General features: G+C 37.9%; 3 protein-coding genes across 5 annotated transcripts in view; 1 reads left to right on the top strand and 2 right to left on the bottom strand.

The window, feature by feature from the left end:
• The first annotated feature begins 1,112 nt into the window (after window positions 1-1,112).
• Window positions 1,113-8,069, top strand: Ube4b (Ubiquitination factor E4B). 2 transcript variants are annotated; one of them, XM_076434611.1, is made up of 8 exons: window positions 1,113-1,396; window positions 2,124-2,414; window positions 2,497-2,901; window positions 2,994-4,360; window positions 4,440-4,587; window positions 4,675-5,361; window positions 5,433-5,754; window positions 6,091-8,069. In XM_076434611.1, exons 1-8 carry the CDS (start codon window positions 1,373-1,375, stop codon window positions 6,153-6,155), a joined length of 3,309 nt encoding a protein of 1,102 aa, XP_076290726.1. In that variant the 5' UTR covers window positions 1,113-1,372; the 3' UTR covers window positions 6,156-8,069. The 2 variants fall into 2 exon arrangements, with proteins under 2 accessions (XP_076290726.1, XP_076290727.1); XM_076434612.1 differs by lacking the exon at window positions 1,113-1,396 and adding an exon at window positions 1,417-1,667.
• Window positions 8,070-8,157: 88 nt separating this feature from the next.
• On the bottom strand, window positions 8,158-9,250 carry LOC143214070 (uncharacterized). The gene is made up of 4 exons (XM_076434645.1): window positions 8,980-9,250; window positions 8,768-8,894; window positions 8,544-8,694; window positions 8,158-8,365 (listed from the first exon to the last, which is right to left on the bottom strand). The coding sequence occupies exons 1-4, from the start codon at window positions 9,085-9,087 to the stop codon at window positions 8,158-8,160; spliced, it is 594 nt and encodes a 197-aa protein (XP_076290760.1). The 5' UTR covers window positions 9,088-9,250.
• A 588-nt stretch (window positions 9,251-9,838) lies between these two features.
• Heix (UbiA prenyltransferase domain-containing heix) overlaps window positions 9,839-12,168 on the bottom strand; it is a 3,743-nt gene continuing 1,413 nt past the window's right edge. For both annotated transcript variants that reach the window (XM_076434644.1, XM_076434642.1), the window contains exon 3: window positions 9,839-12,052. In XM_076434644.1, the coding sequence (XP_076290759.1) occupies window positions 11,041-12,039 (999 nt within the window). In that variant the 5' untranslated portion in view covers window positions 12,040-12,052 and the 3' untranslated portion in view covers window positions 9,839-11,040. The remainder of the gene's footprint in view (window positions 12,053-12,168) is intronic.

The following is a 12,168-nucleotide window of genomic DNA, read 5'->3' as shown; positions in this document are numbered from 1 at the left end:
GCGGTGGCAATCTTTCCCTTTTCCGTGTCACGTTTTCTATCCCCACCATTCTATTGCACATCAACGGTGCGCAGGCGCTCGAGAAGGAGAGAAAGCGACGAGCGAGGAAGAAAGTACCAAATGGTACCAAAGCAAACAATTTCTCGTGACTAGTGTATGCAGAGAATCTTACGCTATTGTTTGGCTGCTCATACTCATCTCTTTTCAAGTATGCATTCGCGTTACATGTCATGTTCTTTCACTTTCTTTCACGATCTTCCTTTGTCCTCGGCCGCCAAGCAGTACTGTTGCAGTGACAAGTTGTTAGCCAATCAGTGCAAAGGCGCAACTGTTTCCCCTGCAAAAAATAGGAGATAAAAACTTCTGTAATCTATAGCAGAGAATATCCTCTCTGTCTATAGATTCCGACGATAATTTAAAGAAGAAATATGAGATCTTATTCTATCTTACTGATCTACAGATACTAAAATACAAAAATGTTAACCATTGTTAACCATTTAGTAAAGAAGATGAAACAATATTGGTTGTTCACTATATTTTCCAGTAATCAAAGTATATTTGATGGAAATCTTCAGGAAAATCGGTACGATATCACACTATTATTATTAGACTGCGGATGTTTATGCAATTTTCAAATTTTGTAGACAAATTTTAAGAAAGGCTAACAAATAAAATTCTATTTACATTATTGGTAATCGCATTTGTAGATTCAAAATAAATGAAAATCATACTAAATTTTTATAAGCCATAAATGCATAAAGATCTGCAGTTTAATTACTATATACAATGACATTTTTCAAAATTCGTCTAAACGCGGGTGACAAAATAAAAAAATTATTCTAATACATTGACTGCAATGCTTAGATATTGGTTACGGAAGAATAGAATTTGATTTCGACCTAAAAGAAAGGGAACAACCTTTTCATTTCGATTTGTTGATCCCGAGTATGACTGGTTATTATATGCGGGACTAAAAAGAAGAAGAAATCCGGGGAAACCCGGACGGCTGGCAATCGTACGCCTAATCGAATGCAACCACCAGACACGGGTGTAAGTCGATCGTGGTGTAGTTACTGTTATCGATGCGAGGGTGCGTTCCGGCTCCAGTTGCTCAGCTGTTTTGAAGAATTGACGCAGCTTGGCAGCGATTGTCCGTGGAACAGCGTGGAATCGCTACTTTCACGTCCAAACGCAAACAGATGTGGAGTGACTGTCCAAATTTTTGACATATCTCGTCCAGTATTCTCCGGAAAACGGCGAGCACCGTTTTTTTCCTTTTTTTTCCATTGGACTTCCGCGGCACAGTGAAAGGCCACGATTCACGGACGGTGTCGGAGGTTAGAGGGTTCGAAAAGGAAAACAAGAGATCGCCATGAGCGAGCTGAGTCAGGAGGAAGTGAGTACCAAGTAACACCGTTCTCAGTCGTTGTTCGATAATGAGTTTTGTTGTTGTCGTTCCGGGGGGCCCGTTTCTCGGTTTCGGTACCCTCCTTTGCGTACCGTTGCCGTCGAAACCTGCCGCGACGATACCGTTCGCCAGAACGCGGCCGAGAGAACGACAACACGATCAAAAATAAAACAGAAAGAGAAACGAAACGTTTCGTTTGACGGCAACAACGACATTAACCGTGAATTAACAGTCGTTTTATCGAGGCATCGTTCTTAAAGTAATTATGTAACGATAACAAATTACCGTTGACTTTTCATTCACAACGTTTGCACCGCACAGCAGAAGCTGTTCTCTTTCTTTGTTATTAACTGGAGCATGCACTCCCTTGGTTGCAACAGTGTATTTTCCTTTTAATCGTTTTCTGTTCTACAGAAGTATGTCGTGCTTCACACACTGTTCACACAAATTTTCGAGTAATTTTTTCTGTAAACTTTAGACGAAAAATTGCCTTGCTGCTATTATGTCATTCTTTGTGGCCTTTGTCTTTGTTACAAATATAGTTGGGCTTTGTTCCGGTTGTACAGTCTTCTCTGTTTGCTTTGTGAATTTGTTATATAATGTTTATTACATTGAATATTATGGAATTGTAATATGGATCGTGTAGTTCCTTTACCAAGAAATGTAGTTCCATCAGGTACACGTGATTATTGTGCCATCTGTATTTCGATCGTAGATGAGAAGAAGGCGAATGGCCCGTTTAGCTGGCCTGGATAACATAAGCACAGCCGCTACGTCCGATCACAATGCTGGTCCTGTTTCCCCAAGTACACCGGGTCCGTCGAAAGCATTTACAGGACAAATGATATCCCCTTCAAGTCGGCAACAGCTTCAAAATCCAGAAGTGGCGATGGAAGTGGAAGAAAATTTTTATAAACAATGCGTTTCCGGCGTGGATGTGGATTCCGGGATAGAGAATATGGAAGTGGACGAATCCGATAGAAGAGACACAAACTCAAGATCGCGTGTAAGCATCTCGGTGTAACTCTTAGAGAGCAGAGACGCAATTAGAACGAATTACTATATATGACTTTGCTTTTGTTGTTCAGACTACCAGTTCCAGCACAGAGGTAACCACCGAACAAATACATTCTGTGATCTCGCGGGTATTGTGCATATCATGGAAGGAGCCAACAGAGGGCACTATATTTCTTCCGCAAACAGCGTCTCAAGTGTCCAAAGAAAAAATTGTAGATCCTACAGAGATCATCAATCAGGCATTAATGGAGGTCCTGTGTATGTTCACACGAGGAGAAGATCCCTTAAAAGAAATCACTGTGGAAACCTCATCGGATAGGGAAGATAGTCCTAATAGTCAAACGAGTCCTTTACTAAGCCCAGTCGCGATACTTTGTCGTTGTGATATTTGTTGTAAATTGTCTGAGCCTAAGAGTTTCCCTTATTTATTAGATTGTTATTCAAGAGTTGCCGTCGAGGAACGAAATCACCCAAAGGTAAAAATATAGAATTATTTACGGTAGAACGTAACATGTGACGAGCAGCTTGATTCACGATAAACGAGAACACTGTTTTCATTTTTGAACAGAAATCCAGTATCCCGCCACTCTCCGACGTATTAGCTGTTTTGAGAGCACAATGTGTTCAGTACTCCACTTTGGTGCTACAAGGCCTAGTGGGCATTTCTCAGTCTTCGACATCGTTTCCTTTGCCTATAACGCTCCTTTTGTATCCGTTGCTATCGCAGAGTCTACCTCGGGGCTATTTACACGAGCTGGTAGCAAGGACACACACAAGCCCAACAGTATTTATTAAAATCCTTACGCCGCTGTTGCAAGGCTTGTACCTGACCATGCAACAGGGTAGCTTGGTAGGGAACACGCATCGGAGACCGATAGAAGCGTTAGAGGAACTGATAGATATTCGTTGCGGGTCGTCCAGCAACGTGCGTCCGATCTGCCGTTTGATCACTCATCAAGCTCAATTCTTGCCAGACATCATGACACAAGGTGCTGGTAGAGAGCTCACTATAACGTCTTTCCTGGGACCGTTCCTGTCGGTGTCCGTGTTCGCCGAAGACCAACCGAACGTAGCGGAAAAATTTTTCAGCGGCAACCCGCTCGTCGACAAGTGCTTGAACTTGACGTTGCAGCAAGAGCTGGAAAGCATCAGAACGTCTCTCCATAAAATAATCCACGCGATCCTCACGAACACGAGCTGCCGTGACAACATGCTAAAGTACTTGGCAACGTTATTGCGCCACAACGAGAAGCGCGCACAAATACAAATGGATGAGTTCTCCCTAGCCGGGGACGGATTCATGTTGAACTTGTTGTCGGTCCTGCAAATGCTGTCTGTAAAAATTAAATTAGACACGGTGGACACACTGTATCCGTTCCATCCGTCGAGTTTCGTTGAGATCAAGAACGATACAAGGCTGAAGCTTTCGTCCCAAGAGGTGGTCGAATGGTTGAAACACTTGGAGAGAACCCACAAATGGGCCGAACCAAAATTCCCGACGCAATGCTGGTTTCTCACGTTGCATTGCCATCACATAGCGTTGTTACCAGCTTTGCAAAAATATCAAAGGAAGCTGAGAACACTGCGAGACGTGCAGAAGATGCTCGACGACTTACAGGCGACCGAGCAACAGTGGAAAGATACACCTTTCGCTGGCCGCAATAAAGAGTTAATCAAACGATACAACGAGCAATTGAAACAGCTTGGTAAATCGAGATCGTGTACCGACGCCGGATTAATCGATCCCGTCTTATTGAGAAGGTGCTTGCATTTTTATATTTCCGTGGCGGAGGTTCTGCTGAGTCTATTGACTCAGACCACGCCAGGAAATCCCCTTCCCGAACTTCCGCTGCCGCAAGAAATTCCACAAAAGTTTACAGCGCTACCGGAGTGGTACGTTGAAGACATAGCAGAATTTTTATTGCTTACTCTTCAGTAAGTATCGCTTCATAGTAAATACACCAGCATCTGGTCCCTATTCCGTACGATAACTATGATTCAATGTACTTTATAGATTTAGTCCTGGCGTGATAACAAATAACATGGATAATTCGCTGATCACGTGGTTACTCGTCGTAGTGTGTACTCCACATTGTATACGGAATCCATATTTAATAGCAAAAATTATCGAAGTGCTGTTTGTGATAAATCCCAGCGTTCAGGTAATTCTTGTCTATGTACGGTGCGGGCATATTGCATACACAGAACTTGGCTCGTAGCTCTTGTGAAACGATAATTTATTATTTCAGGGACGAACCGAGTCGCTGCACGATCAAGTTATGGCTCATCCTATATCGAAAACGTTATTGGCATCGTACCTCATGAAGTTTTACACGGACGTCGAGACGACTGGCTCTAGCTCGGAGTTTTACGACAAATTCTCGATCCGCTATCACATTAGTTTAATATTGAAATCCATGTGGGACAGTCCGGTGCACAGGGAATCGATTATCAACGAGAGCAATAACGGCAAGCAATTCGTCAAGTTCATCAACATGCTGATGAACGACACCACGTTCTTACTAGATGAGAGTTTAGAGTCGTTGAAGCGTATACACGAGATCCAAGAGCTGATGTCCGATCTGAAAGCGTACGCGGCTCTGTCGCCCGACCAACAACACTCGCGCATAAGACAATTAACGGCGGACGAGAGACAGGCAAGGTCGTATCTTACTCTAGCCAAAGAGACCGTGGCCATGTTTCATTATTTAACGGTGGACATCACCGAGCCGTTTTTACGTCCGGAACTGGTTGGAAGACTGTGTGCCATGTTGAACTTTAATCTGCAGCAATTATGCGGGCCCAAATGTAAAAATCTGAAGGTACGGAATCCACAGAAATACGGATGGGAGCCCAGAGCTTTACTTAGTCAATTAGTCGACATCTATTTGCATCTCGACTGTGACAACTTCGCGGCAGCTTTGGCAGGCGACGAGGTAACGTTATCTCTCCTTGTCGCAGAGAATAATATCACCGTTCCCGCTATAATAAATCTTTAAAATTGCAGCGCTCCTTCTGCAAAGAATTGTTCACCGACGCAGCGAACAGATTACAGAGATCGGTGATCAAAACCACCACAGAAATCGAGAGATTTATAGCTCTCGCGGAACGAGCCGCAGTGATCGCTAGAGACAATCGTGCTCGGGACCAAGACTATGGCGATGCTCCAGAAGAGTTTCGAGATCCGCTCATGGACACTCTCATGGAAGAACCCGTTAAACTGCCGTCTGGCATCGTCATGGATAAGGCGGTGATCATCAGACACCTTCTTAACAGTGCTACAGACCCCTTCAGTAGGCAACCTCTCAGCGAAGATATGCTTATGCCAAGTGAGTACAAAGAATTTCACTGGGGTTAAAAATAAACGTGACCGAAATACCTTATATTCGATTATCTGCTAATCGTTACAGCGATCGTGCACTCTCTCGTAAAAATTTGAAATATTCCCTCTGTCCCTTATTTATACGTGTTCCTGAAAAACGTTAATGAAAATAAGATCTTTTTTGTGATCGACACCAATAGAACAAATGGATGACTGTGTTTCCAATTGTTCGTTTGAGTAAAATCAATATGACTTCGTATAATATGGAATAAAGGGAGCATTTCTTATTCTTATACAAGTAAAGATCATCCCTTGGATTTATGATTCTCTCGAATGTTTTTAGTGCACGAGTTAAAAGAAAGGATATCAACATGGAAACAGCAAAAGAAAAAGTCGTCAAATATATAAATTGTGATTGAATTGTGGCGTCCACTTCACAGAAAGACATCACGATGTCAGCTGACGTTGTTACTACACAATACATGCCACCAGCCTACGAATGAATTATTCTCGAGTGGTAAATGAATATAGTGCAATGATCTCGCTACTGTGCAAATAATTGCGCTCAATAAATCTACGGTTTTTATACATAAAAAAAAAACAAACAAACGTTAAACAGACTGCAGCTAGGTAACTGCCATCAATCGCTACTCCAACAAATAATACCTGTAAACGAATTTGTAAATAATAGTCGACCGAGACCGGGTCGGCTGATCTTCCCCTCAGAGAAATTAAAATCTGATTCGCAAAACTTAGCACCGGCTCGTTCGTGTCGGTGCATGTGCCTGCGAGTGAAGAAAAGAAAAAAAAAACCAAAACGTTTAAAGAGCATATCCCGCGTTCGATTTTTGACGAGACACGAAAGTCAACAGCACAGATATTAGGAAATTAATTAAAGTTTCTCTCGGATTTTGCTGTGAACTCGACACCAACGCGCGTAAGGGGCGTTATTGTCCGATGCAAAATTCATGCGTAAATCAGGTTTGTATGAAAGACGATCTTAACGAAGTAAGAGGAAATTAATTTACAGCAATTACGAATTCCTTTCTGAAGATGTACATGGTAAATGTATCATGCATATTCGTTCAATAAATTTCATGATTAAAGATACGTATATGCGGATGTATATAATAATGTCATTTGGAACTGTTCCATCCATTGAAGTATTTTTCGTTGTGTAAAAGAGTACTTTTTCGAGTAACTCAATCATGGATCTGATAAAATTTTTCGTTTTTATATATGATCAATTCGGGTGCTCGATTATTTAAAATTTTCAATTGTTTGCGCGAATCGTAAGGGATATTCTTTCCTAAGATCTTTTGCATTTTTTGAATATCTAATTACGCGTATATATTACAATTATGTATGTGTGTATATATATATATATATATAAATAAATATATGTATCGTTTGTAAAACAAAAACATTACAACATTCCGAGAATTCGAAAAATGTAATACCGGAAGTTTGAAGGTACGATTATAATCAATAACTCGACGCATTTACAAAATTATACAGTGCATCATTTTAATCATTAACATCCCATAAACTTGTCATGGAACATTGACTATCGCTATAACTTTCGAGAAATTAGAATATATTGCATCATAATTGTACATATGAAGAAACAAAAACAAATATTTCACAATGTATGATGAGTTACAGCGCATGAATATCAGTAGTATAAAAGTAAAATTTCCAGATAATTTGTTCAACCAACATTAAACATTATCACATTGCATAGCTATGAATTTTGTGATTATTATTTGCCGCTGGATATATATACACTTACAATAATATGTATATGATTATAATTGTACAATTATAATTGTATACATATATTATATGTATTATCTGTCGCGGAATTATTTTACGAATAATGATAATAACAGGTTTTCACCTGCGACTCATTATGTAATAATAATGTTTAATTTGGCACGAGGATAGATGAAAACGCGAGACATTCGGTGAAATTTATAACTAAGTATTAGAAAATTAAAAACAGTCACCGCGTTATCCCATACTTGTAAATAATTTTAGTTTTCTCTCATATATACACTACTAACACACGTAACAACATTTTATGTATTATTAAAAAAAACTATGAATAGTTCATCTTTTGGAAGGTATTCCAAATCATGTTTGTAAATATTATGATTAATGTAAGTTACCGAAATTAAAAGATTTATGAAACTGAACGTTCTTCAATAAAATAAGCTTAAGTAACTAATACTTAGCATGTAATAATAATAATCAATTTCGTATTAATTGTAAATGACATAAAAACTGTATTATTGAAATTACACAGGTTTTTTTCAAATATTTTTATGGTATCATAAATATAGATTTATATTCCTCTTTTGGCTTATTTTACTTTAACGTGTCCAAGTAAAAAAGACAATTAGATGAACTAATCTCTTTTTAATGAATTCGCTCCACCCCTTCTGCGCAATTTCATCTGCACCTCTCGGATAATTCTGCCCCTTCCAACTCCTGATGAACTGTATACCGATTCAGCATCCTCAAGAGCTGAATCCTCGTTCACCTCTCTCATCATAGCCTCGCAATAACCACGAGGAGGTCTCAGGTCTTCTCTTTCACTGATATTGTACTCCAGTCTGAAAATAAAGAATAAATTAATAAAAACACATAATTTTACCCTTTGCGGTCCATGCCAATCTTATTGTTTTGTTCCAGAAGGTCCGCACTATATAGAATTGGCTATGTCGAGTCATACTCAACACAGAACCGCAAAGGACTAAAAGAAACATTCCAATAAACAAAAAAACAATATACTTTGGTAAGACGAGATTGTCATTCGAAGTAAACTCGTTGTCCGGCACGATGCTGTTACTGTCTATATCTGAATCCCAATTTTCAGTACAATCAACTGTACTCGAGATATCGGAAGGCACTGGAAAATTGGTGCATCCATGATTTCTTACTTCTGTGAAACAAAACATTTGAATCTTGTTAATTGGAAGCATAAAAATAACTACCGACAAAGAATAAACAAACACCTGTATGCATTACGGATTCCAATACTATACGAGTGGGACATGTGACAATGTGTTCCTCTATTTCAGATTTATGTAAACGATGGGTCGCATTATAGGGACACATAACTTTGTAATGTTCCGGATATTGCTAAAAAAAATGAATATCGTATATATTAATGTTATAGCAATAATATTGAATTTGATAATTGATTCGTTGAAATGAACGCACTCACCTTCTCACATTTGACAATGTGTTTCTGGAGGCGAGACCTTGCAATTACATGGCTCTTATTATAAGGACATAGTACGACTGGATCGCCCAATTTAAGATACCTGAACATTTTCTTTTATTTTCAATACACTTTATAATGATTAATAATTATAAACTGTAATTATTCAGCAATGTAACGAAAATGTACATTCAACAAGAATACTTCGACACCGTTATATAGACACGACTGACGATTGGACTTGATTGGACTGGACTGGTACGAATGGGGCACTTTTATTGGCGGGAAAGTGCCGAAAGAGTCCAGGACGAGACGACGAGGCAAGCATGCTACGAATTTTTGGTAAATTATTATTAACCCTTAGTACTCAGAGAGAGTCACCACTAAAAATTGTTGTACCATTATTCAAAATATTGTTTACATTATTAAATATGTCGGTATCTAATCAATTAGTAAACAGTTAGGTATTGTATGAGGTATTACAACAATTTCATATTCGTAAAATTTAAAAAATCATAGGGAATGAAATTATTCTAGGTCGAAAGAAATGTTTAATTTTCAAGTTAAAATAGCACCAAGCGCAAAGGGTCAATATTTCAGTGACATACATGTTATACATTCCTTTTTTCAATATCAAATTATAACAAATTTTGAGAAATTATGCGGGATGACCAAGGTACCCCATTTTAGCCAAACTTTTTTTTAAACGAGAACCGAAAAATTTATGAGATTGTGTACTATATCGATTTTATAACATTTATCGATAATATTGAGGATTTTCACTCGTTTGATTATTTAAATATCGAGCCTCTGCAAATCTAAATACTGCACGATGAGTGGAAAATAAAAATTAAAATCTGTATTGATAAAAAAAGTCATTTATTAAATCATTACCTACAAAAACTTATTTCTCCTTTTTCTATACTTATTTCTTTATCTTTTTCTTTTTTGTTAATTGAGACTATATACTCTACAAATATGCGATAGAAATAATTGATATTAATTAAGTATCTGCATTTATCGTAGTCATAAATAATTACATTACATTTTTTTTTATAGATTACTTCCATCATGTTATGAACATTTTAATTCAGGTGGTTTTGCATTTACAAATAAAATACATCTTTTTATGCACAGTAAATAAAACACGAGCAACAACGAAATTCAGCTTTCTCCTTACTGTAATTGTTCTCTAATATCCTTTAATGTCATTGCATACTGTATTTTTTAGAAAACGGTACACGGTACAAGTTCGCTATCATAGACAGAGCTAAATCCAATAACTTTTACTAATTGTCACAGCATCGATTTTTCGTCTGCATTACAGAATAATGAAGCGGTACTTGATCGTATGATTAGTGGTACAGCGTCGAAACTTATTGTCTTATTTTGTAAATTTATCAACTTATAAAATGTAAAAACTTTGTGTTACAGGTATGTTATCTTCTCGAGATTACAAAACATTTTAGGATATGCATACAGTTCCATACGAATAATACTACTTAAAATTCTAAACAATGAGATAAATTATATATATATTTTTTTTCGTATATATATATACATATATGTATATGAACATATATAAACATATATAAACATATTTAAATAAGTATACGTTCAAAACTCGCATTTAGGTTCACACCTATTTTAGGTGCAAAAAATATTATGCTTATTACACATATTAGATATACAAGTACAAATTCAGATTCTAAATAATGCAGGCACTTTGTACATATGAAGGATCATCACATTGGTGAAAAGTTGCATCTAAATGTGTATTGTATTAGAAAAACTCGATTGTATGATACACTAACTCAATAACAAATTCTGTAATGTACACAATAATGCTTGCACAAGAGAGGCAAATAAATTAGATTTTTATTAGACCACAAAAAGCAAATCTAAACAGTCTTACGTTCACGTGCTGGATGATCCACAACAAACCATTCGAGAACCAGTCAAAACTCATTTGAAATTATGCCATGGATTGATTTATCAGCTGCCTATGTAATCGCTCAAACTATGAATGTTTTCTTTCGAACAATGATGCAAGATATATGTACATTACACGTAAGGAAGAGGATCGACGAGTAAGCACGCGATAACGTACAAAATGCCCAAAAACATGTTCAATTTAGCTGTTTGTTTAGGCACGCTTTGAATCATATGTGGACTTCGGAATTGCTTTTCTATTTTAAAGGCAGTCGGTAGAGTAATGACCGGTAAAAGAAACCAGACCGAGTATCTTAGCGCAAGCACCACGAAAGTTACGTACGGTGTGAACAATAAAAAAGCGTACAAAACGTGAGATACGGTATGACCTATTAATATAGCTAAAGTTACTATTCCCGCTTTTTTATCACTCTCCAAATCTCGGGTGTTATTACTATGTAGAATAGCCTCTGTGTTCAACGCGAGAGGTATAGCATAATATATTGTCCCCAGTTCAAAATAACCAGTCTGAGCCATGAACGCGAAAAGAACGGATATAGGGCCGAATATAACTAAAACAAGGACATCGCCCAATGCGATGTACTTGAACCCTATGCCCCCTGTGTAAAGAAACGAGAAGGACAATCCTCCGAAGTATACTAGAGCTAGGTGCTCCATTTTTGCAGGAGATATCATGGTTAACAAAACAAAACCCAAACATCCTATCGCGTACAACAGTGCACCTAGCGAAACTAATTCATCTTTCGATAAAATTTGATCCACTAATATTCTATCGTCGCTCTTTCGACTGTCTACTCCTTTGATGTAGTCGAAAAAAGTATTTACTACGTTACCAGCTCCATGTACGCAGAACACTGTATACAATGTAAGAATGAAGGATATCCAACTAAAATTTGTCAATCCTACTAATCGATACGCAAGTACAGATCCAAGGAGCGTCGGCATTAACGAAGCGCTTAATGACCATGGTCGTACAGCTAGAAAGTAGGAGGATAACTTCATCAATGGCGAGTTCAATGTAGACGATGATTTCGATGAACACTTTGTGTTATTTAGCATGGGTCTCCCTCCAATTTCATTGGTAGAAATCCGAACACCATTGGACATCATAGTTTATACTATGCTGTAAATAAGATACATAATTAATTATCTTCACGTTTATTCGCCACAGCAATTTCATATACATTCTGTGTTTTATTCCATTTACAACCTAAATATCGAATGTTTCTTGTGTTCTGA

The sequence above is a fragment of the Lasioglossum baleicum genome, chromosome 12, assembly GCF_051020765.1.
Source record: "Lasioglossum baleicum chromosome 12, iyLasBale1, whole genome shotgun sequence".
NCBI classification, from domain to species: domain Eukaryota; kingdom Metazoa; phylum Arthropoda; class Insecta; order Hymenoptera; family Halictidae; genus Lasioglossum; species Lasioglossum baleicum.
This window is presented reverse-complemented; position numbering and strand designations above follow the sequence as displayed.

Coding starts and splice junctions, on each gene's coding strand:
- Ube4b (XM_076434611.1), top strand. CDS start 1,373: ATGAGCGAGCTGAGTCAGGAGGAA. Junction 2,902..2,993: donor AGGAACGAAATCACCCAAAG/GTAAAAATATAG, acceptor ATTTTTGAACAG/AAATCCAGTATCCCGCCACT. Junction 5,362..5,432: donor CAGCTTTGGCAGGCGACGAG/GTAACGTTATCT, acceptor TTAAAATTGCAG/CGCTCCTTCTGCAAAGAATT.
- LOC143214070 (XM_076434645.1), bottom strand. CDS start 9,087: ATGTTCAGGTATCTTAAATTGGGCGATCCAGTCGTACTATGTCCTTAT. Junction 8,895..8,979: donor ACATTGTCAAATGTGAGAAG/GTGAGTGCGTTC, acceptor CATTTTTTTTAG/CAATATCCGGAACATTACAA. Junction 8,695..8,767: donor GGAATCCGTAATGCATACAG/GTGTTTGTTTAT, acceptor TTTGTTTCACAG/AAGTAAGAAATCATGGATGC.